The sequence below is a fragment of the Acanthaster planci genome, linkage group LG08 (genome assembly GCF_054643075.1).
Source record: "Acanthaster planci isolate LZ-2023a linkage group LG08, COTS_SCS, whole genome shotgun sequence".
Classification (NCBI taxonomy): Eukaryota; Metazoa; Echinodermata; class Asteroidea; order Valvatida; family Acanthasteridae; genus Acanthaster; species Acanthaster planci.
In genome coordinates, this window is record NC_141784.1 from 14241886 (window position 1) to 14264197 (window position 22312).

The 22312-nt window shown below is 39.7% G+C and overlaps 1 protein-coding gene and 1 long non-coding RNA gene across 9 annotated transcripts in view; one reads left to right on the plus strand and one right to left on the minus strand.

Annotated features, from left to right (window-relative positions):
* LOC110977378 (transcription factor 12-like) overlaps positions 1-22312 on the plus strand; it is a 219064-nt gene that overhangs the window by 49694 nt on the left and 147058 nt on the right. For 6 of the 7 annotated variants that reach the window (XM_022231438.2, XM_022231442.2, XM_022231440.2 and 3 more), the window contains 2 exons: positions 12748-12806; positions 14223-14331. In XM_022231438.2, coding sequence (XP_022087130.1) covers positions 12748-12806; positions 14223-14331 — 168 coding nt within the window. Of the gene's footprint in view, positions 1-993; positions 1185-12747; positions 12807-14222; positions 14332-22312 lie in introns of those variants that run through there. The other variant, XM_022231446.2, reaches the window with a different exon arrangement.
* LOC147798412 (uncharacterized) lies at positions 943-8046 on the minus strand. 2 transcript variants are annotated; one of them, XR_015426106.1, is made up of 5 exons: positions 7773-8046; positions 5854-5922; positions 2872-2961; positions 2318-2437; positions 943-1059 (listed from the first exon to the last, which is right to left on the minus strand). It is a non-coding gene; the product is annotated as an uncharacterized LOC147798412 (long non-coding RNA). The 2 variants fall into 2 exon arrangements; XR_015426105.1 differs by lacking the exon at positions 943-1059 and having other exon boundaries at positions 1184-2437; positions 7773-8033.

Here is a 22312-nt window from a genome sequence, read left to right on the forward strand (position 1 = left end):
AAATGTTTCACAGACTGTGTTGATTCATAAGGTAATAGACTTATAGTAATATTCTACTTCTACGAAAGATTCTAATATTTATCCAACATTTGCTGATAACTACTGCGTTATGTCAAATTAACGGAACATGGAACCCATCGACTTAAGTTGGTAAATCTTTGCAACGTTTTACAATCTCGTTTAATGTAAACACGCGGAGTGAAAACATGTGCAGGAACAACGAGACCTAGGTACTGTTATCGCCGGACGTGAGAGGTCATTGATGAAATTTGTTTTTTACTCATCTCCAGGTGACTTCCTAAATATTACTTGAGGAAGACAAAGGTAAAATTCCAACATGAGTGTTTTATGGGGTGGTTTCAATTAGGAATTATTCTTCCAGAAGTTATCCAACATGATAGGACGGCCCAATGGAAAATCCCCATAGACGGGACCGCTCCAGGGTTCTGGAAGCTCGCTGTGTGACCTTTTACTTTCAGTAATTCATTGTTACCCTAGATATTAATATTTGGAAATGATGATCATTGAAATTATAAACTTTTCGATATGTTAACTGTAAAGAGTGAATACACTTGTTTTATCAGTGGTAAGGATTATATGGGTCAATTGAATGAACTCATATCTGGAAATGTCAAGATAAAATTTGATCTTTTTACTGCAAATTTGCTTTTTCTGGTGAACAGTAAATTTTACACAAAAAGTACTGACTACGAATTGCTTTGATAATGGCCATTAGGATAGTGTTTGGCAGTGACATTTGGAAGTATTGATTGCCATCATCTTTTTACCATGATGCCATGACCATGCACAGAGCAGGCCCAATCACCTCCTTCAGCTGCCAAGATCTTGTTACATGCTCCACCACTGACACTTCAGGAGGATGAGATTTAATAACAAGCCAGCTAGCCGTGCTGTTGAGGGCTGCTAGCGCTTGGCTATATTAATCCAAGCAGTTTTGAATTACATCTGTGAGGCTGTGGATATGTAGCCATTGTACAGTCTGCTAGGAGCTGTAGTTAATATGTTGATGGTGCACTCCAGTTTGCTCCAAGTCATCATCTACAGTATTGATGGGAGATTGATCTCTTATATTAGTGTGTTCCTGGGGGGAACAGTGCAAAACATTCTGTGACTGTTCACATGGAGAAAGTCTGCATCAGCTGGATTTTTGGAACCTGTGTTAGGTGAATACTTTTTGTTCCAGTCTTTATTTTCCCCACGAATGGCATTCTTTTTCCATTCATATTTGCTGACTAACTTTAGCCACAAGCCTACTTATATATTGTACATGCATCTGGTACATGTACCGTACATGTACATGTTGGGTCTTGACTTCATTCCCCCCCCCCGCATGTATGTTCATGTACATTTCAAATCCATTCACCCACTCCTCTCATTCAACCAGCAGGCCCCTTCAAGAATCCAGGTATAATGCATCATTGCATGACAGCTCTGTACCACACAATGGAGCATTACAATGTACCAGCCTCAGCAGGTTACTGTTTATTCATTAGCCTGAGTCATTGACATTACATGTACATATATGTACCTTGCCTATTTGCTGTTAAACTAAACTTGGTTTTGTTCAAGATCAAGCTAATTTACAGTGAGCCAGTTACTTACAATGAGTAAGGTTACCAGTCTTGAGCGTTGGCTAATAATATGTGTTAAAAAGTGAGAAGTACATGCGCCTCAATATAAATAGGCAGGCTTCTGAAGTATGGGTCGCCGTGTTAAGCTTCTTGGATAACAACATGCACTTGCTAGATGAGCATGTTCCTTGCTGAACTGGCATTTCTAAAAAATATGTCATTTGGTATAAAAAGCTACTTGAAAACTGCATTGTACATGTACTGTACATGCACTAGCAGCTCTATTCACCTCTTATTTTTAGTTACAGGTACATGTAGCTGGCACGTTGGTGGAAATTTATTCTCATATTAGCTTTATCTATTCTCAAAACACTCTGTGCATGTCATTAAGTCATGTGTACATGCAACTATTAGTATTCCAAGAATTTATTGGTAACCTTCCAATAATAATAAAAATGGCACCTTGGGTGTCATTTACCACTGAGGGTATATAAAACCCATGGACCCCATCACAACAGGCAACAATTGTGTTGTACCAAGAGAACAGAATATATTTTACTGTTGAGTAGTGCATTTTATTTCATTTAAATTGTCTTCACCAACAAAGTGTTAAGTTGTTCACCAACAAAGTGTTAAGTTGAACAAATTCAGCTAAATTAAACAACTGGTAGGGAGTACAGTCTGTTTTCTTGACAGTTGAAAAGACATTTCCAGTAAGCTGTCACCTGTAATGTCCATAACCATTGGGTTCCCCCATCATGCCTGTTGGGATGCAGACTTTGGAACCATGATGACCATATTGGACATGGGCAAAATGTTCTGTATTTTCTTGGTGCTGTGCTGTCCTGTACAAAAATCAAATTTGGAATGAAAGAAAAATTTCATCTTTGAGGACATTGTGCTATCTCGCGACATTAAGATCATGGAGAAATTACAGCAAAATTGGCCCAGTTAAAAAAGGACAAATGATGTAAACAAAAATGTGGGTTGCACCAACAGCTGAAGTACATACATGTACATGGAGCTTCTTTACTGTCCTTCAGTGCACATCTCACACATGAATTAGCATAGAACCAGCGGGCTACACAACCTCTTATCCAAGGTTACACAGTTAAAACGCACTGGAAAGGACATATCAACTGTGAGAAAGATCAAGGTTATCCATCTTTTTTTCAAAGCGTGGCAACATTTTCAAGGCACTCGATCATAAACGGTGTGCACGTACTTGTAGCATATCACATGATCAATTCCATATAAATTTTCTTTAAATACTCATTACCACTTTGTGTGGGTGTTCTTTGGAGTGAAGATGATGCAGTAGGGGCAGAATTATAGATTAGCATCCTTACACTCCACTGGGTAATGTCACCTTTAGGTTTCAAATTAAAAAAAAAAAATCGAAGTGAGGCTATTCCTGTTGCAAAAGAGTTAAAGTTTCACTTTTTACAGTGTAATAGCAACTGTCCACTGAGTGATACGTAAATTGTACAGTATAAAACAATTTTTTTACAGGGCTCGAATTGCGACTATTGAGGGGTGCTGCCATTTTGGCCCCAAGAAATGGGACATTATAAGGACACCAAGACCAGTAAAAGGGGCAAAAAGGACAAAATTTCTACAGAGGAAGGCACTGAAGCCAATCTGTAAAATATTCTGCAAAACGAGTTAAGAAACCGAAAAAAATGAAAAAAGTGGGTGTCATGTCCTTGAGCTATAATGGTTAAATATTTTATGACTCAGAAATCACTCCCAAAATTTCTTATGACAAAAATCCTATTACAGGATGGAACAGGCAGATTTTCAGATAAAGCATTTCTAAATTTAGAGAAAATTAACTCATACCAAAGAATTCCAGTGAAATAAAAAAGAAAACTTGTTTTGTTGAATTTTGACACATCTTTTTGGCTGCACAATGCGAGCTTACCTACCATATCCCCCTGTGCCGCAAAGTTGACCAATCCATTATGTCAGGTAAAAATCAATTACACACGTGTAGTTGAGTCTACTGCATGCGTGCATGTGCAATCCAAAACTGGGGCAAAAGGTAAGACAAGTTCAAGCAATGTCTGTAGTTCCCTACAGTTTGACTAACACCACCCAAACAACGTATAGTTAGGACCATCTACGCCACGTTTACACTTGATCCTGCAAAGGATGATCAGATCTAGCAAGAGCAATCAAGCGAGGGGGTCAGATCTGTGCTGCATTTATATTGGATCCTGGTGCTGCATAAATGAAGCTCTGCAACCTTGGGGCAAGGTTATTTGAACAGTTCACTGATTATGCGCACTGGAGCAAAACGGCAGCCATTATGCCAGAAACTTGAACGTACATATTCGTGTACTTACTGTATATACGTCTGGTTGTCTTTTCTCAAGTAGGTTTAAATGAAACGATGAAAAATGGGGAATAGAAGGTTTTGGAAGGGCGATATGCAACAGTAAGGAAAGTCAGAAAGGCGACATGGAAGAGTGGCAATGGGCAAGTACCAGTTTATTACCAACTCAAGTACGAAAGCACACAGGCTTAATTGAGAACCAATTACGTATGTGGCATCTGGGCCAACAGTGTATGTATGGTACGTGTACAATGTCATGTACGTATAAATAACATGTAGTCTTCTTGACGACACAGACTTGTGTTTTTTGTACGCTTCAAGACTTGTGTCGGATGTATTTGCGTCAAATTCCGGGATCTGATCCGGATCTGATCTGGCATTGCATTTACATTGCAAATTGATCCGGCACGTGGGATCTGAACCGGATCTGATCCTTCCCAAGAGGAGGATCAGATCCGGGATCAGGATCTGATCGTGTACTACGTTTACACACGTTTTTGATTCGGATCTGATCTCCCTTGCCGGATCTGATCCTCCTCACTAGATCAAGTATAAATGCAGTGCTAGTCAACCATCAGGAACCAGGCTCCAGGACATGGTTGCACTGCTGGTTAGCAAGAGCTCATTCATTTCCATAAGCCAAAGAAAATAGTTGCTTCTAAAAAAATGCTTCTGGTTACCCGCCCCTACCTAGCAAATTGTGCTGGCCCTTAATGATTTTGTTGAAAAAGAAATAGAAATAAAAATATTGTTGCTGACCCGCATGCTTATTTCAGGGGTGTGAAACCTGAGCTTTTGTGCCATCGACAGGCATCAGTTTCCTTGTTTTTGTTTCTTACGTATGTGCTGATTTTTTTGTTCTTTTCTATCAACGCGATGGCCAGGCCAAACTTTGCAGGCCCTTGTTTGGACACCGAACAGTACTTGAGCTCCATAATACCCGTGACTGATACATACACATGTACATGTATAGAACGTGTGTACAGTGATACATATCTGGGGCTCGAAGCGCAAGCCTTGTGTGTAAACAGCATCCTGGGACCATCCGCTCATTGTGTTGTGATTGGCTGACAATGAAACATCAAGATTCATACATGTGTCAGTGGGACTCATTATAGCCATTCCTGCGTGAGCAGAAGTAGTGACTAACAATCTCCACTCTAACTCTTGGAAAGCACATCTTTCACTGTAAATTTATGGCTTGAAATAAGGTTAGTACATTTTCCCTTTCACCGATAGAGGGTTTCGTGACAACTGGTGCGGGGTGTGCAAAGTTATTGTGTCGTGCATCATCACGCGGGTTTTAAGTGCTCTATGTACATCGGTTTGTATGAGCTTTCAAACAGTTTTGTGGACATGAACTCATCAGAATGTCACTACAACACAAATGTATAGTTGTCCGAAGAGGCTCTGACTTATATACAATCTTTGACAAGACCTATCCTCAAGTTAGGAATCTGCGGGAAAACAGTATCGATGGATTAAACTGTAGACCATCAAAATCACTTTTTAATAAAACAAATAAATTTAAAAAAGTTCCCACCCTAAAATTTTTGACTCAAAGATTTTTAGAAGAAAAAAAAGATACTACCCACCTACCCGACCTGATTTTTCTTTTCAATGTAACAGAAAGCACAACTATTATTTTGCTTGGCCGTATGGAGGGAACCATTCACATGAAAGCAATTGTGCGAGATTTCACTGACAATGAACACCGCGAGAATCATAACCAAAGGTGAAATTTAAGTAACATTGAGATTTAAAAAAATTGATGAACTAGGGTTGTTTGAGTATAACTGAATTGCGCATGCACTTTATTGAAAAGCAATTGAACTACAGTTCCTGCCCAAACTTGCCCATAGACAGTAGACCTAGCTGTATATCCCTGGAAGCCCAGTTTGGACACGACCTAAGCCCACCTACCCATGTGCCGGCTGGGTTGCTGCAATTATGCCAAGTTAGGCTGTCTGGCCACCATGTACCTGCACGTGCCTGCAGCGTTAAGATGAACAAAATACACGTACATTTATGTATTGTAACAGTAAATCGAAGCCTACCGCAGGCAAGCCTCACATCACATGGTACGCAGCACGCTGGGTTGGCCAGCTCGGTTGGCCTGGCTGTACACTCATGTCGCAAGAGGACGATCGTGTACTGGTAGATCGCATCACGAAATACATTTACATGAATTTGAGATTGGGAACTTACGGGAAACGTAGGGTATTGTTTTAAGGAGCACCACTGCCAGGAATAATGGGGCACAAGGCCTGCTTTGGCCGTGGACAAAATGGAAATTTTCAGGGCACTGCAGCCAATTGTAAGGGCCCCAACTGCCATGGCTGCGTTGGTCGTGGTGAAATTTGAGCGCTGTTTCTAACTCCAGGAATTACTTCTGTGGGTTACCAGTGATTGCATATTTACAGCTATGTGATATAACTGCATTTGGGATTTATGCTTGGAACACCAGGCACTGGTGCTATTACACAAGCTTTGTTGATAAGTCTTTGCAGTTATCAGCATAAGTGTATTTTTCACCCTGTATTAATAAAAGACCTTTGTTTCACATCGTCAGTTTGTCACATAAATGTCATATTTTTGGTCTAAACACTGCTTGATATCAAGGAAGCAGTCAAAGACGATTATAAAGTCACTGCCATAAAGCTACTTGTACATGTGTGCACTGTGAATGTCACAAAATGCCAAAGTTGTGAAGCTGCCTGCCAACATTTTAAAGCCAACCTTGTATCCATTGTGAGCAGGTTAGATGAGAACACAAGTAACAAACAATGCCATCATTATCCCCAACATTCCTGGCAGTGTTCTACACATGTATAGTGTTCTCATATTGTGCTTACTTTTCAGGTGCAATTCACTGTTAGCAGTGTTTTCCATAGAATGCATTGAAGACAAACTGCTGAAATCCAGTGTTGGTGAATCTGACTGGCCCACCCAAAATATCCGGAGCTTACGTCCAGCACTCAAATTACCGTGGATAATAGCATACGCGCGTCAACTTAAAACTGTTACAAATCCAAATAGTACATTGACGCATGAGCTTGTTGGAAATAAACACTGGCAAAATGGCTGCGCTGGCTCTGGACTGATGTTTTGAAGAACTGGATAAATGTTGCTGACGACACAGATAATCATTATATGGCTACCATGGCAAGCTTGCAAAGTACATGTACATGTACATGTAGCTCACGGTGATAACTATAAACTAGTATGAAATCTGTCAGGTTCCAAGAGTGGAACAAAATTGAAAGTACAAGGAATTGCTATTTTTTTCATGGTGAGAATATCACAATTATTGGGCATACTTTGAATAGACAATCAAATGAATATGTCAAACAGATATTGCACATTAATGGATATCATTTAACCACAGCAGGTGTACATGTATGTGACATATACTCACTGTGTAGTAACATGTTAAACATTGGTGGAGAAGTAAGAGTATGACACTAAAGGTGATTGAATTTTAGGTACACATACATGTACATGTACAATAAGAAGTGTCAAACAGTTATCAGAAAATTCAGTACCTACCTGGTACATTAATGTGTGGTAATATACGTGTGGTAATATAGTATGTGTTCAAAATATACTTCGATCAACTTGCACTCATGTGCATGCATGCACAATCACAACTCATTTAGAAGTCATTTAATTACTGGTACGTTTTGTTCATTCTTCAAAACAAGGTTTACATAGACTGTATCGTACTCGTATGTACCCACATCTGTTTCTACACGGCAGGATAATAAATGATCCAGGAAATTCGTAACAGGAGACAATATTGTGTAGATTCACTGACACGTACATAATAATATGTTACTCACGTGGCAAGTCAAGTAGAGGTATGATGATGATCATCCCTGACAACCAGGTAGTCAGTTTATTGATGCAAGAGGGTCTGTCCAACACCAAAGGTAACAGGGCCTGGCTTTTATATCCACAAACAAGCCATATTTCACAAGGGGCATGACATTAAATAATCAGGATGTGTGTTGATTTTGCAAACACTCCTGATCATTTATCAAATTTATGAAAACATCCACAGGCTATGCTTGTATCTAAATACTATTCATCTTAAAATGCCTCGGCAATGCTAAACATGATGTATGAAGTAAAGTGATTGTAAAGAATGAGATTGGACAGTTTATGATAACAGTGAGGGTACTAAGTATATGTAATTATCATGAACAACAGTAGATAATAAGTGAAAGTCAGTGAGATCTATGTCATAAGTGGTTTGCACACGCAGCTTGTCTTCATTTTCTGTTGGTCTAACCTTCCTACTACCTTTGTAGTAAATATAAAAAAAGACCCTTAACTTCTTCCTTGAAAAGGAATTGCTTTACTTTGGAGATCTGTTGTAGGAAGCAGTGTTGAATGTTATTCTGATGATGGTGTCTTTACGAGGAAAATCTACAGACCTGCACTGGTTACCATTGTCACATACTGTACCATCTGCTTTCAAGTCCCCACCCTGTTGCATACTGTATTAACTACAATGATTTCTTATGTCTGGTATTTCATTATTTTTAGGTGCATATCAGAAAAGTTAAAAATGGTTTATTATTGAATATAATTAAAGCATATGTATTTGATGTAATTTTCCCCCCAACCTGTGAAAAGGCACCTCTGTGTCTCATTTAACCCTCATTTTTGTTTCACTGCTTAACAGATTTTGAGCCTTGTTGGTGCTAATACAAATTTCTGCATTCAAAACTTTGCCATTCATACAGTGGTCGACATTAAGCATTTTTGCCAGAAGCTAAAACAGCTCCTTGCCTTTCAGATTTCTGGAGTTTTCGGGAGCTGTTTCATTGAACCTAGGAGCTATTTTAGGTAAAGTCATATTAGGCCAAAAAATAATAGTTCTGCTTTCAATTACATGCCTCTCAAAAATAGGGTCAGTAGGTCAGAAATTTTTGAGTCCCTTTTTTGTGCTGATTAAATGGCATAAATGGGGACAAAAGCTTTAAAAACAAATTTCCTCAAAAAGTGATAAAAACTTGTCTTAATCCTTGTAAAAATTTCTACAGAAAACAATTCACAACAATTATGGACAATTCACACAATGCTTGTCAGGTAATCATGGCAGGAAACTGACCAATGATGTACATGTATCTCGTGGTAAGTGTCCATGATGCATCCAATGGGCAGGCGATAAACCCCGTACCCTGGCTGGATATTTGATGGAAACTTGCTCGCTTCAAGTACGAGCAAAATCACCTCAAATTAAACTCCTGAACACACAGAATACATACATAGACAAGTTCGGTGAATTAACTTGCAGAAATCCTCTTGCAACATTGATGTTTTTTTACCTGCAGCTGTAGGGTTGTGTGCATGTACGGTCAATGTAGTGTAATCGACTAGTGTAGACTGGTTGGCACAATTCCATCACACGTTCTTTGGCATGGGTGCAGCGCAGCGCATGTGTTTTCACCTATGCAAACAGCGAAACGCGAAGAAAACTTGGGAAAATGACAGAAGTTTCTTTTCAAAAATTGCAAATGTAAGTAGGGAAACATATAAAAGCAGGCATTTAACGTGAGAAATGGTTGTCGAACCTACCCTCACCATGGTAAATATTTTGATGATTTCTTCGGAATAAAGTGTGTCATAACCTCACAGAGGATCAGTAATGGCCTGGTGCTAATTTCCGCACCTGACCTCTCACTTTATTGAGGAAGGGGGATGATTCAATTGGTAACTCTCCCAGGTCAAAAAGTTGTTACATTGGTTTGCACACAGAAAATGTCTAGAAATCCTGCAAATCCTTCAACTGCCTCCATGTAAGATTGGATACAACTTCAGTCCCCCAAGTCCTCTGTTGCCAAGGGACAAAAGGATAAGTCACAGATGCGATTGCTTTGTCGAGACGAGTCGGCCCATCTGATCTTCACAAAATGGTTACACCATTCAGTGCCCAGTTTACAGATTAAACAGCAGTATTGAAAAACAACTCCACATTAAGTCAGTCTTTTGAAAACTAAAACCAGAAGCAATGCCACCAATAGAAGCACCATTCCACACAACTTTCACTCCTTCATAAAACCACAACCACCAAGGTGCCTCTACAGTAATGAAATTAAATTCCATTTTCATAAATTGCACAGATTCCCCCCCCCCAAAGAAAGCAGAGCAGCATTTGCAACATTGTGTCAAATGGACATTGATTAAAGAACAAGACTTAGTATCAAAATTAAACTGCAGTGAAGTTCAACCATTTTAAAGCAACCCCAAAAATCCTTTTCGGAAGCTACAGTGAAAAGTTTTAGTCTGCTAACAGAGCTAATTAAGAGATTGGACTGCTATTTAAATAAAGTGTTGGTGTTTTCAGAGTAAAGACACACTAGGTCAGTTTTATGTAACAATTTTTATTTTTCAGGACAGATCAATTAAACTGCTAGGGCATACTTGCATAAAAAGAAATTTCTTGGAAAGGGAACTGTGGTTTCAGCTTCTCTGAGAGGTAGATGGAACCCTGTAACTTGAAGCCTAAGTCCCTGTGATTTCCTCCCACTCCAAACTCAGAGAAGGTGAAAAATCTTAAATAGTCAACCCTGAGCAGTGTTTTAAATGTGATTGAATCTATTGAGAGCCACAATTGTCCCTCCTGCAAAATAACCCCAGTTGCGCCTCGGATCAAAATGTTTAATAAACGGTGCAGAATTGAATTACACTACATTTATATTGCTAAACTTTTTCTGTGTTACAATATACTTTATAAAAACAAGTTTCCTTTTGAAAGTTTTGCCATTTACGTTTAGTCCCTTAAGTCCTTTGTTAAATTTACATATAGTGAAAACCAATTTGAAATCTGTGCTTTCAGGTCTTCTTGTCATGTTATTCAAAACTGACCAATTAAAATGCAGGGGCCACCTTTTAAATGAAGTGTCTAGTAGAATTACATGTACTTCAACACTCATTTTATCCCTTTGTGTATGAATGTATTTACAATACTGTATTAATGGTCAATACTACATACATTTACATGTAGAATGACTTTAGATCCCGCATAAAACAACAATGCTGAGAGCAATGAACCATGTATCACTCACTGGTCACCACAAACAGTTTGTTTGCCAAATGGGTTCCGTTAAGAATTGTAAGGACTGATAACCCTTGCACATGTACCATCCTTCAGGATTGGGGCTTGCCTGTCAGTTTGACATAACTCCTAAATGAAAAGCTGTTCCAAATCAGGGTGACCAAGGATGGCTCATGATCAGACCACTTGGCAGTACACCACATGATGATACCAGTACTTCCTGTTAAGTGGAAGAAAGTACTTTCAGTGGTTGCACTTTCCCAGGAAAAATTTGAATAGTTTCTGTGTTGGGATTAAATCATTAAACCATTATTCCTGACCACTTCTGGTTTTCATACAAATAGAGTAACGGACGCTACACTTTGCGTAACGGACATGACACCTTATATAAGACAAGTGACAGAAACAACATTGCGGCTCAGTGTAAAAGATTGATGATCAGTTTCAATTGCTTGAGGGTTCTAGTGGGATGTTTTTACATACTTATAGTAAATAATAAATATAAAATCTGTCTGTTCAAACTTCCAAAACTCACAAGAATTTTCATTATTATCAGTAGGCCAAAATGCCTTGTCCATTTCTTGTTGTGCGTTACGCTCACATTGAGTGCATTTTCTCTACAGCCGTTCAATAAAATTGTATAAATTTAATGTGTATGTCACTGATAGTTAAATGCTTGTGATAAACTCAATAAAAATTGTTTGGAGACTATAATTCTACTGTGTGATGATTTGAATTTCAAAAAATTGTCTGAATGTCACATGCATTACGTTGGAATTGACCATCTGTGGGTACTCAACATGTGTAGTAATTGGTCTTATCTGTAGACCTGTATGAGTTTTATTACTCATTTGTCTTTTGGGAAGGATACTCCAAGAAGGTCTTTCAGTGTAATAGAGAAGGGTGAAACATGAAGGTAAATGGTCAGTTTAGATGTTGGAAGAAAACCCTGGACAAATATTCTGGGGGAACCGTGGAATTAGATAGGGACTGGAAAATTTAATTGTACTGACTTAGGTGAGATTCATACCCAGGTTATAGATGCAAAATGTATCATACCACTACACCAACCTGGCTTGTTTTCATCATTGAACATCTGTTATATTACAATCTACCAGTAACTGCAGCTATATGTATATTCCTAAAAGCCAAAACAATTTTTGTCACTAATGGTCTAGAATACATTTGTAAAAGCCAAGACAAATTTTGCCACTAATGGTCCAGAATCACTCCAATCAACACCGAGTTTGGGAGTATTTTGGTTCACCAAGGCCTCTCTCTGTTACAAAGGCTTGATGTATCAATGTGAACGGCAGAACTACATGTACATGTACAGTACATACATGTATGTATGATGTTTGTACTTTACATATGCCTTTGTATTACTGCAACATTGTACTGTATTTGGACAGATTCAGAATGGCTCTAAATAAACATACTCGTATCAAGGGAAATAAGACTGTAGGAATAAGTAACTGCAGTTTGAACTGATTTAACACAAACCTAAACAAATTGTTACAAAATGAGTTAATATGTATTGCAATCCGTGTTTGAGTCAGTTGAGATTAAACTGTGATAATGCATGTGCGCATGTAATTAATTAAAACCACTTTTGGTGGATTTGTGATCTTGGTACTTACACTTATGTGTAGGATTCAGTACTTCTCAAATACCGGTATTTAGCAGAAATGTTTTGAACCTGTGATATGAGCCTATGTCTTTAAAGTAAAAAATGTTTGTTCTTTTTGCAGGTATAGATGGTCCTGGTAACACATGGAATAATCAGCAAAGCCCAAGCTTCGATTCAAGGGTGAGTCCCTTTGAAGTAATCTATGTCTTGAAAGTTTGTTTCTCATGAGCTAAGATGTTTGCACTTGTTGGTCACTCAGCTGATGTACCTCAGTAGGTGTACCTGTTTCTGAGAAAGGGTTGCTCATTAGTTTATTGCTATGCAGTGAAAGATGTTTGTACTGTACTTTTAGGTCAGACAGGTATAATGTACATGTTTTGGAGAAAGGTACATGTATGGATTATTGTATACATTTTGGGCCCACTCCCTTTCCTGTGTTTGTTTCCTGTGATATGTATACCCTGTATGTTTTGTTTTAAAATGTTGGAAGTATCTTTGTCTTCTTTCTTCTAGAGCAATTGTATTGCAGAGTTATGTAATTGCTATACATTACCTCATGCAAAACCAGCATTTGAGTTTGATCTCACTTCTGAAAACCTATACCACTGACCTCGAAGTTTGAAAAATCTGTTACAGAGTTTTTAATTAATTTCAGGTATTTGAATGAATTACATTTTCTGATGATCACATGCACGTGTATTTACATGGAATAAATGCCAATATTACTATTGCCCGGTAACTTCTAGCCATGATATGTACATGTAGATGTAGATTTAATTAGAAATGACCAGGGTGCATGAACAGGATTGCTCAGGCATATGTATCAGGGGTCAGAACAGGGCAACAAAATTGAAATATGATTAGGCTGGGGCATAGGTGAGGTTTTCTGAGTAAACTCAGAAAGGTGACCCTTGGTGGCCCTATCATATATTGGTGGAGTCCCTGCTGGCACACAGTCAGCCCACAGAGACATGGCTTTTCCAGGTTTCAGGTGACAGGAACTGAACAAAGGGCCATCTTAGGCCATATTTGAAATGAGTATGTATCTCAACGCTAGACTACAAAGAACATGTACTTTACACTTTACCAATTACTTGCATTTGCATGCTGAAAGCTCACAAATGGTATATTAATGCCATTTCTCATTTTGCAGAACTTTGTTCTGTTTGACTGTGCCAATGCGGGACTATAGCCATGGAGGGTATCTTAACCTCAGCTTCTGCCCTGTGATTGGCCAAAAAGGATCACAGTGTAATTAATTTTTTTTACTTACCACCTAAAGATATGATTAGCTGAAAGTTTTTCATTTGGTGTGCCCTCCCCATAAGACCAAGCATACATTTTGGAACTTTGTCATATTACAGATGTATTTTACACCCATCATTCAAACTACTTGTTCAGGTAGGGTCAGCAGAGACCTATATGTGTATCTTAGAGTGCTTTGGTGTGCACGTGTTAACGGAAATTTTCTCACCCAGAAGAAAGTTTGAAATGTTGGTTCGTGGTATATGCATAGTGTACACCTGTATATTGCTTTGATTTGTTAAGCCATAAATAAATTCATGACAAACCATACTTGCTTTTAATTTGTTCTAGGGATATGAACACTCACACAGTACAACCTATGGCAACATGAATGATAGAATAATGGAAGGACTTCCAAATAGTTACACTCATTCATCTTCAGCAATGTCTTCAATAATGGGTAAGTGTATTCTCTCTTTTCTTTTATACATGTATGTTCACACTTTCATTCCATGGTTGACATTGCGGAGGAACTAGAAAGGCTTCTTAATGGTATGTGGAAATATTACTGTAAAAAAATTATTCCAATTAAAAATATGTTGTAAGATCAATTCCGAAAATAAGCCATAAATTATGTCGCAATGGGAAGTTAACCTCCAAGGCACTGGTTTCTTTTCATAGGTAAGCAATGACTTATTACCAATACTGTGGGCCACCAACAGGTTACCATAGTTAGACTAGTTTCTGTCGCACATTGTGGGAAAAGTTTGGCATCTGTATGCCAAACAGCATCCCCTCGTAAGGTGATGTAAGAATTCAGGCAATTTCTATTACTTGGGGAAGGGAATGTATTTGTAAGTTCATACTGTACATTGCAATGGAAAGTTAAAGAGCTCTGTAAATGGAAATGGCAAACAATTTCATTTCGCATTTTGCTCACTACTTTTCCCTCTGCGAATTTGTAACAAATAAGATACAAAAGGATAAAAGTAGTGCAAACATCGTGTCAAAATGGTGCAGAATATTTTGCAAACTCGGCATAAAATACTTGCGAAATCAATATGTGGCAGATGTATGAAAAAAGTACAAACATTTTGAGAAAACAGTGAAAAAGGTGTGAAACTGATGGGGAAAATGCTGCATACTTGTTGCAGAACCAGTGCAAATAAGAACTGGCAAAGTGCGGTGCAGTCTGAAATGTAGTAAAGAGCCAGCCATTTGGGTCAGATCATATGCATGTGCATGGCCACAGAAACAGCTATGAGGTGACTACAGGCAGAGGAATACATGGACTAATTGTGTTGTCATGGAACATGGCATCTTTGTTTAATACAGGGTCACAGTGGTCACAGACAATCTTGAAAAAGTAGTTAAATTAAATTTTCCATTACCAGGGCCCAAAAAGTCATGGAAATTTGTAAAAATCATGGAAACTTCAAGAAAATTTGAGAAGACTCTTAAATTTTAAACTCAGAATACCCCTGAACAGAATATAGACATATCCTGAGAGACAAGAAGCCATGCAGAGACATGAAAATTCATTATGCCACAAGAGATCAATGTTCATGAGTCAATAGCAAAGTTCTTCAAGTGCTACGTGTGGAATCCCAAGTGGATTCCCTTATCTGTTAATTTCTGCCAAGTCAGTAGCTTGCAAAGTACCCAAGTTTCTTTGAAAAAGGAGATTCTTTGGGGTAAGTTCAATCGATGAATGTAGTTAAGTATAGTTTGACTAATACCGCCTGAACAATGAATGATGTGAACTATCTAGTCAACCATTTGGGACCAGGCTCAAGGGCATGGTTGCAGCGCTGGTTATCAATAACCCATTTCATTTATCATTACAGAGGGAGCCATTCATATGAAAATATTTGTATGAGATTTCAGATTTTCATGTATGCCGTGAGTATCACAGCCACAGGTGAAATGTAACGATGAAATTTAAAAAAATTGACTGACCAGGGTTGTTTGAGTGTACCTGAATTGTGCATGCGCATTATTAAAAAGCATTCGACCACTGATTGAACTGTAGTTTCTGTCTGAACTTGCTCTTGGCTGAAAAATGGTGGGATTGTTTGAATATACACCTGGATAAACTCCTTGGTTTTGGGAGCTTCCATCCAAGGGCAGAATTCATAATAATTATGATTGAAAAATTGTCCCAAATGCTCGATAGTAGAGGGACGTCATTTTGGAAATGGGGTCGAGCAAGCTTGGCTATTGTCACTCTTTTTTGGGGGGGGGTTTGGTATGAAAAAATTTAAAACGTAATTGGCCAACCCATCAAAAATTGAACAGAAATGGAAAGATTAAGGACAAGATAATAATCTGAATTTGAGGAATTCCAGCAAATTCAGCCTCAAACTTTGTTGATTTGATAGTGTTCAGTGGGGCTTGAATTCTTTCCCTGCATCCAAAGGGCGTAATGCACTTGCAGTGCTCTTACACTGGTTCATGCTGCTGAATTAGATACACTATAATTGTTTAGCCGGGAGCCAATCTTAGCACTAAATCAAGGGTTCAATGGTACGTGTATGTTGGACCTTGTATCTTGACCCAAACCGAGAAATAAACGGCCTTGACTCTCCTTCGAATTCCAGCAAATGAAACATTGTACTTCTGCCTTTGATTGATGATTCTCTGATTTCCATGTTTGGAGATGTACATTTTTGAAGTACTCAGAACACATAACCTTAAACACATAAGCCAAATGACTACAATATTGATATGTATGTGTATGGATACATGTATACAAATTAGTACAGAAAACTAAGTGTAAACAAAAATTCTCCCTTTTTCCCACTTGTGGGAAAATCTGTAAAAGTGTTTCCTAATTATGCCAAAATTTGTGAGAACCTTTTCTCACTTGTAGGAAAATCTGTGAAAATCTTTTCCCCACTTCCAGGAAAATCTGTGAAAATGCATGCATTTTACCACTTACAAAAAGTACAAAAGTCTGAATATCTTTTCCCACTTGCTGGAAAATCTGTGAGAATATTTCACTTCAAGAAAAGTTTTTTGCAGTTTGTGAAATGAATATGAATTCTTTGGGAAGGGAAAAGGCGTGATAGGAATTTCCATTCACAGCTTAACTTTCAGTTGCGATGTAGTGTATGTGTGATTATGGAATTTTGGAATAAGGAGTTAATTTGCATTATATATGTGGCACAGTACAGTAATGGTAAAGAACTGATTGACTGAAAAATAATGTTCAAATTGTTGATGTTGATGTTGAAAAGTGTCTTCAAGATGAATGGTTGGTGGCTCACAATATGTATTATGAGCAAAATCATAAGCAAAATCTTTTGAAGCCTTATTTCATGATTCATTGTAAGTCCATTCATGAATATTTGATCTAAAATAACCCGGATACTTGATTCACCAGCGAAATAATTAAATATCCGGTTTCTTGGGCAGAAGCCTAACAATAAAAACATAGGCATGAACTGCTAACCCCTGGAGTATGTCACTGACCATGTGGTTAACAGTCCAGACTTGGTTTCAAGACAATTGGTAATTGACAAAGTGTAAGACCCCAGGCCTCAGCAAGATCCCAGTTGCAGGTAATTACACCTTGATTGGCCTACTCTCCAAAAGACCCAGGAACTTCTCTGTGGGCTCCTGGCCTTTCCTGCTTAGGGCATATAAACTGTGCCAAGTTGGGAAACACCCCCTACCAACTGAAGGTGCCTTGAGCTATTCCATGGCTACCTTCACAGTCAGCAAGATCTGTTACCTACTGTTACAGTCCTGCTTCAAAGAGACCTACTGAAGGGGACTGACCGTATTGCAAAAACAAAAACGAAAAGGAAAACGTATAAGGCAGGTTCCTCAAAATATGGACCATTAGATAATATTCAACTTTGGGGGTTCATTTTTTTTTTAAGTGAACAGAAGTGAATTAATTCCCACTGTCTGATGTAATGAGGAAAGATATCTGGAACAATGATGACCATGTCCATCTTTCATCTTAATTGCAGTTAATTAATTAAAGTTTCGAACGTCAGCATTTTTGACAGACGTGAACAACCTGTTGAAATCCTAGCCAATAGAATTTACTGAGGAGTGATAATCCCTGCGGTTATTTTACACAGATTTATATGTGGTGAAAGGTGATAATAGTTACACATATAAAAAACATAATCACGAAAGTAAAAAATACCTCTCACAAGTAATCACGTCCCAAAGTCGGCAGTCATGAACGTCATTCGATTCTGTCATTAGTGTAAAAAAAATCAACTGCAAAAAAACAGTGAGTAAAATCCAATAGATGTACAACACAAGCTTTAGAGAAACGTTTCGCTGCATTATGGCCATCAACCCAGATAGTGCGCCCTCTTTTTCATTCAATATACATGAGCCCCTCCACGGAATGGCCATGCTCTGCGATTTTTCTCTTTGGACCAGGGTTTCTCGAAAGAAAATCGGTCATTCAGAATGACGTTCAAAAAAAAAGATGTCCGAAACATAAAATACATTTCGTGAGGAAAATCTAATGCTCAGAGTTGTTAATTTTAATTTAGTTTTCAGTGGGGATATCTCCAAAATAAGCGGCAAAATGAACATCGTGCATGGAATTTTCAAGCACTACATGGGACAGTGTTTTCGGCATTCTCATATGTCATGCATTTTTTGTCAAAATTTTTGAACGTCATAAAAATTCTGTTAAATATGACGTTCACAACGAACATTGTACTCATTATAAATTTTTGATGCAGCCAAACTTCAAGATAATTTTTAGTGGTTGAAAGGTATAAGACCTGGCAGATATGCTTGTATAGTGAGAATGATTATTAACGATAAGAGAATGAAGAGAGCCAAACTTTTCTCATCATTTTCAGTCAATTTTGTGCTCTTTTTTGTGGCTTATATTTTTTAAAAGTTATTTCTCAAGTGCTTTAAAATATATCAGTCAAAAAATATACTGAATTTTCCTTCTTGTTGAGAGAAGTTTTGAAATCAAGTCCTCTGGTGTAAACACTTTGACATCAGTGTTGTAGGTCTCGAGACCTGGTTTCGGTCTCGAGACCTTTTTTTGCGGTATCGGTCTTGGTCTCGCCGTGTCAAAGTCTTGGTCTTGTGTTGCACCCCGGGGAACACAAAGTGTTACACCAAAGGTGTACATTAAAAGAGTTTCACTCTGTAAGAAAAGGAACAGCACATGGACGCTAGTGAGTTGAGGTGTTGCAGTCGATGTTCACTCTTCAAAATGTAGAGTCAGAATGACTCAGCTAACTTTACATCATACATGAAAACCATTTAACAAAACACAGCCTAAATAGCATCGAATCAAAGTCACAAAGGCTTGTTTACATAGAAACTCTGTTTACAAAATCAACATATTTCTCCAGGAAATCATCAAAACACAAACTGAATCCAGAAATCGATTCCAGAATCGATAAAATATCGATTCAAGCAGAAGGTCAGTGTCACAGTATAATCGATTCTACAACCTAAATCGATACTGAACCTGCTCCAAGCACTAACTGTTTATCTCAGCACTTCCTGGGCCCTAATTATCTATGCATGGCTGGCTTTCCCCATGCTGCACACAGAACTAATGGAGAAGTCTGCCTCATGGCCTCAGACAAAGGAAACTGGCAGAAATCCAAACTGGTGAGGCCAACTTCCCAAACATTCTCATACTTTAAAATTACATATCTCAGCTTCTCTATCAGAATTACACACGCTGGATGTAAGAACCTGTCCTTCGGATGCTTCACATTATTATCGTATCCAATTCTAGCAACCAGGTTGAGGAAGGACTGCATTTTAGGGTCAACAAAAATATAGGTACAAAAGAAGGAAAAACATGAAAAGTCTATCACGCCGAACCTTAATTCTCAACCAGTGCCTTTCCTAATTACAATCACTACTGTACAATAATTGCCCATATTTCATACTTCAGTCCATGAGTAAAAGCAGGGAAAGTTCTTGGAGTCAGAGAGTGAAGGGAAAGAACAGCAAGGTTCACAAAAAAGAAAGATAAGAGTTCAGTAACAGAGTCTAAGCACAAGAAATGGAAAGAATAGAGACTGAAGAAATTACAATACATCTGTGCAAAACTTACTTTTTCTAAATATCTACACGAAAAGGGACCTTGCATTGAGAGAACCCTACTCCTTTGTTCTCCGGCATATTCTGCCCATGTGCTCAGTTCAAATGTCTGAGTTGTTCAACCAGACACAAATCTATCAATACAGTTTAAACAAATCATAGGCAACATCCAATATAAAATGCTAATTAAAGTATAGGAGCATAAATAACCAGACAAGTTATAGCCGAAAAATAAGAAGTACAACATACCTGTAAGAAAAGGAACAGCACATGGACGCTAGTGAGTTGAGGTGTTGCAGTCGATGTTCACTCTTCAAAATGTAGAGTCAGAATGACTCAGCTGAGGACAAAGACTCCAACTCCTCATGCACTAGGCCCATGTGGCTTCCAGGAAAGATTATGCAACAGGTAGTTTCCCAACTGCTGTTCCATGTCACATCCCACATCAGTGCACTCACTGTACACTAAACAGAAGTAGGCTTACTTAAAAAAAAGGGGGGTCCAATAAACAATGAGAGACTGTGCCTCTGGTACACAACGGACATCTCAAGCTAATCTGTCCATGGTCTCTACACTCTCCCCTGAAAAAATTTAATGTTGTCCTCAACATTAGGCTGGTACTGTAAATAAAAAAAATAAAAAATGGAACAGATTTCAATCCAGCCAAAAAAAAACACATTGTGTCACGTTAAGTGCTACTTGTAGTCAGTTCAAGTGGAGTGTCCCTGAAGGCTCTTAGCTGGCAGTTTGCTGGGCTGCTGGAACTGTGCACCATTGTGGCCATAGCTGCAATCCTAATGGATGGGCGGGCCCAGTTGTCATCATGGGGGGAGTTCCTGGCATCAGGTGTGGGGGCCACACCCACGGAGCAGGGGCTGGTGCTGTCATCACTGGAGAGGGCCATAGTGGTGCATTCTGGGGGTAGGGCCTACAACTTCCCATGCTGACCAGGTTGACGCCTTGTCCCCATTGTGACTCACCCAACTGTCCATACATCAGCCGCTGTGGGGGATGCCGTTGTCTTGTTGGGTAACTGGGGCATTCTTCCGGGGGTTCCGGGACAGTTGCTGCTGGCCTAACTGGGACGGGGGCAGCCGCGGGTGCTGGGTTGACAGATGGCTCAGGGCTCAATGCTGTCTCAGGCTTAGAGGCTGTCTCAGGGTGGAAGGCTGCCTCTGGACTGATGACTGGCTCTGGACTGATGACTGGCTCTGGACTGGTGCCTGGTTCGGAGCTGACGACTGGTTGAGAGTTTACGTCTGACTGTGAGCTGACGACTGACTCAGGGGTTACGTCTGGCTCAGGGCTGGTGACTGTCTCCGGCCTAACCGCTGGCTCAGGGTTGGCAGCTGGCCCCAGGCTGGCGACTGGATCGGGGTTGACCCCTGCCTCGGAGCTAGTCACTAGTTCAGGGCGTACTGCAGGCTCAGGGCTGACCACTGGCCGCGGTTGGACCACTGGCTCATGGCTGATGATTGGCTCAGGGGCTACCTGTTTTACCCCTTTCTTCCCATGTTCAGCCGGAATGAAGACCTCTGCGTTGTGGTTCAGGGAAGAAGTAGTGCTAGTGGTTCTACCTGGCTGCTGGCGTCTGCGGGGGGCTGGGACTGGTCGTAGCTGAATTAGACACCCATCATCAGAGCTATCTGAGTCACTCTCCAGCAGTGCCGTACTCGGGGGCTGTCTTCTGGTGCGGGGTGCTGGTTGGGGTAGGGGTTTCTGGGCCCGTCTGCTCCTAGTACTGGACAACGTTTGAGGTTCATCCTTCTCTTCTGCCATCAAATAATTGCAGGGCAGTAGCAAATTTCGATGAAGGGTCCTCGTTCTTCCTCTCCCGCTCTCAGGGCGAAGTTCATAGACTGGGGAGTCATCACTGAGCCGTTTGATCACAGTGTGAACTTCCTTTTCCCAATGGGCTCGCAGCTTGCCTGGGCCACTCGTCTCACCGAGGTTCCGCACAAGTACTCTATCACCAGGATGAAGAATGCTACTGTGCTCTCTACGATCATAGTGGCTTTTACCCCGTGCAGAATTCTTCGCTGCTGCTTGCCTGGCCAATTCGTAGGCTTCCTCCATTTGTCTTCTCCAGCGCTGGCTGAATTCTTGGTGGTCCTTCAGGGGCTCTGTTTTCTGCTCCAACCCAAACATCAGGTCAACGGGCAGGCGAGGTTGACGGCCATATAGAAGGAAAAACGGTGAAAACCCCATGGCATCGGAACGAGTACAGTTATATGCGTGCACCATCTTGTTCACCGACTCCTTCCAGCGGGACTTTTCCTTCTCCGGTAGGGTGCGTAACATCCCCAGAAGGGTTCGATTGAATCGCTCAACCTGACCGTTTCCTTGTGGGTGGTATGGGGTCGTTCTGGATGGTGAAATGCCGC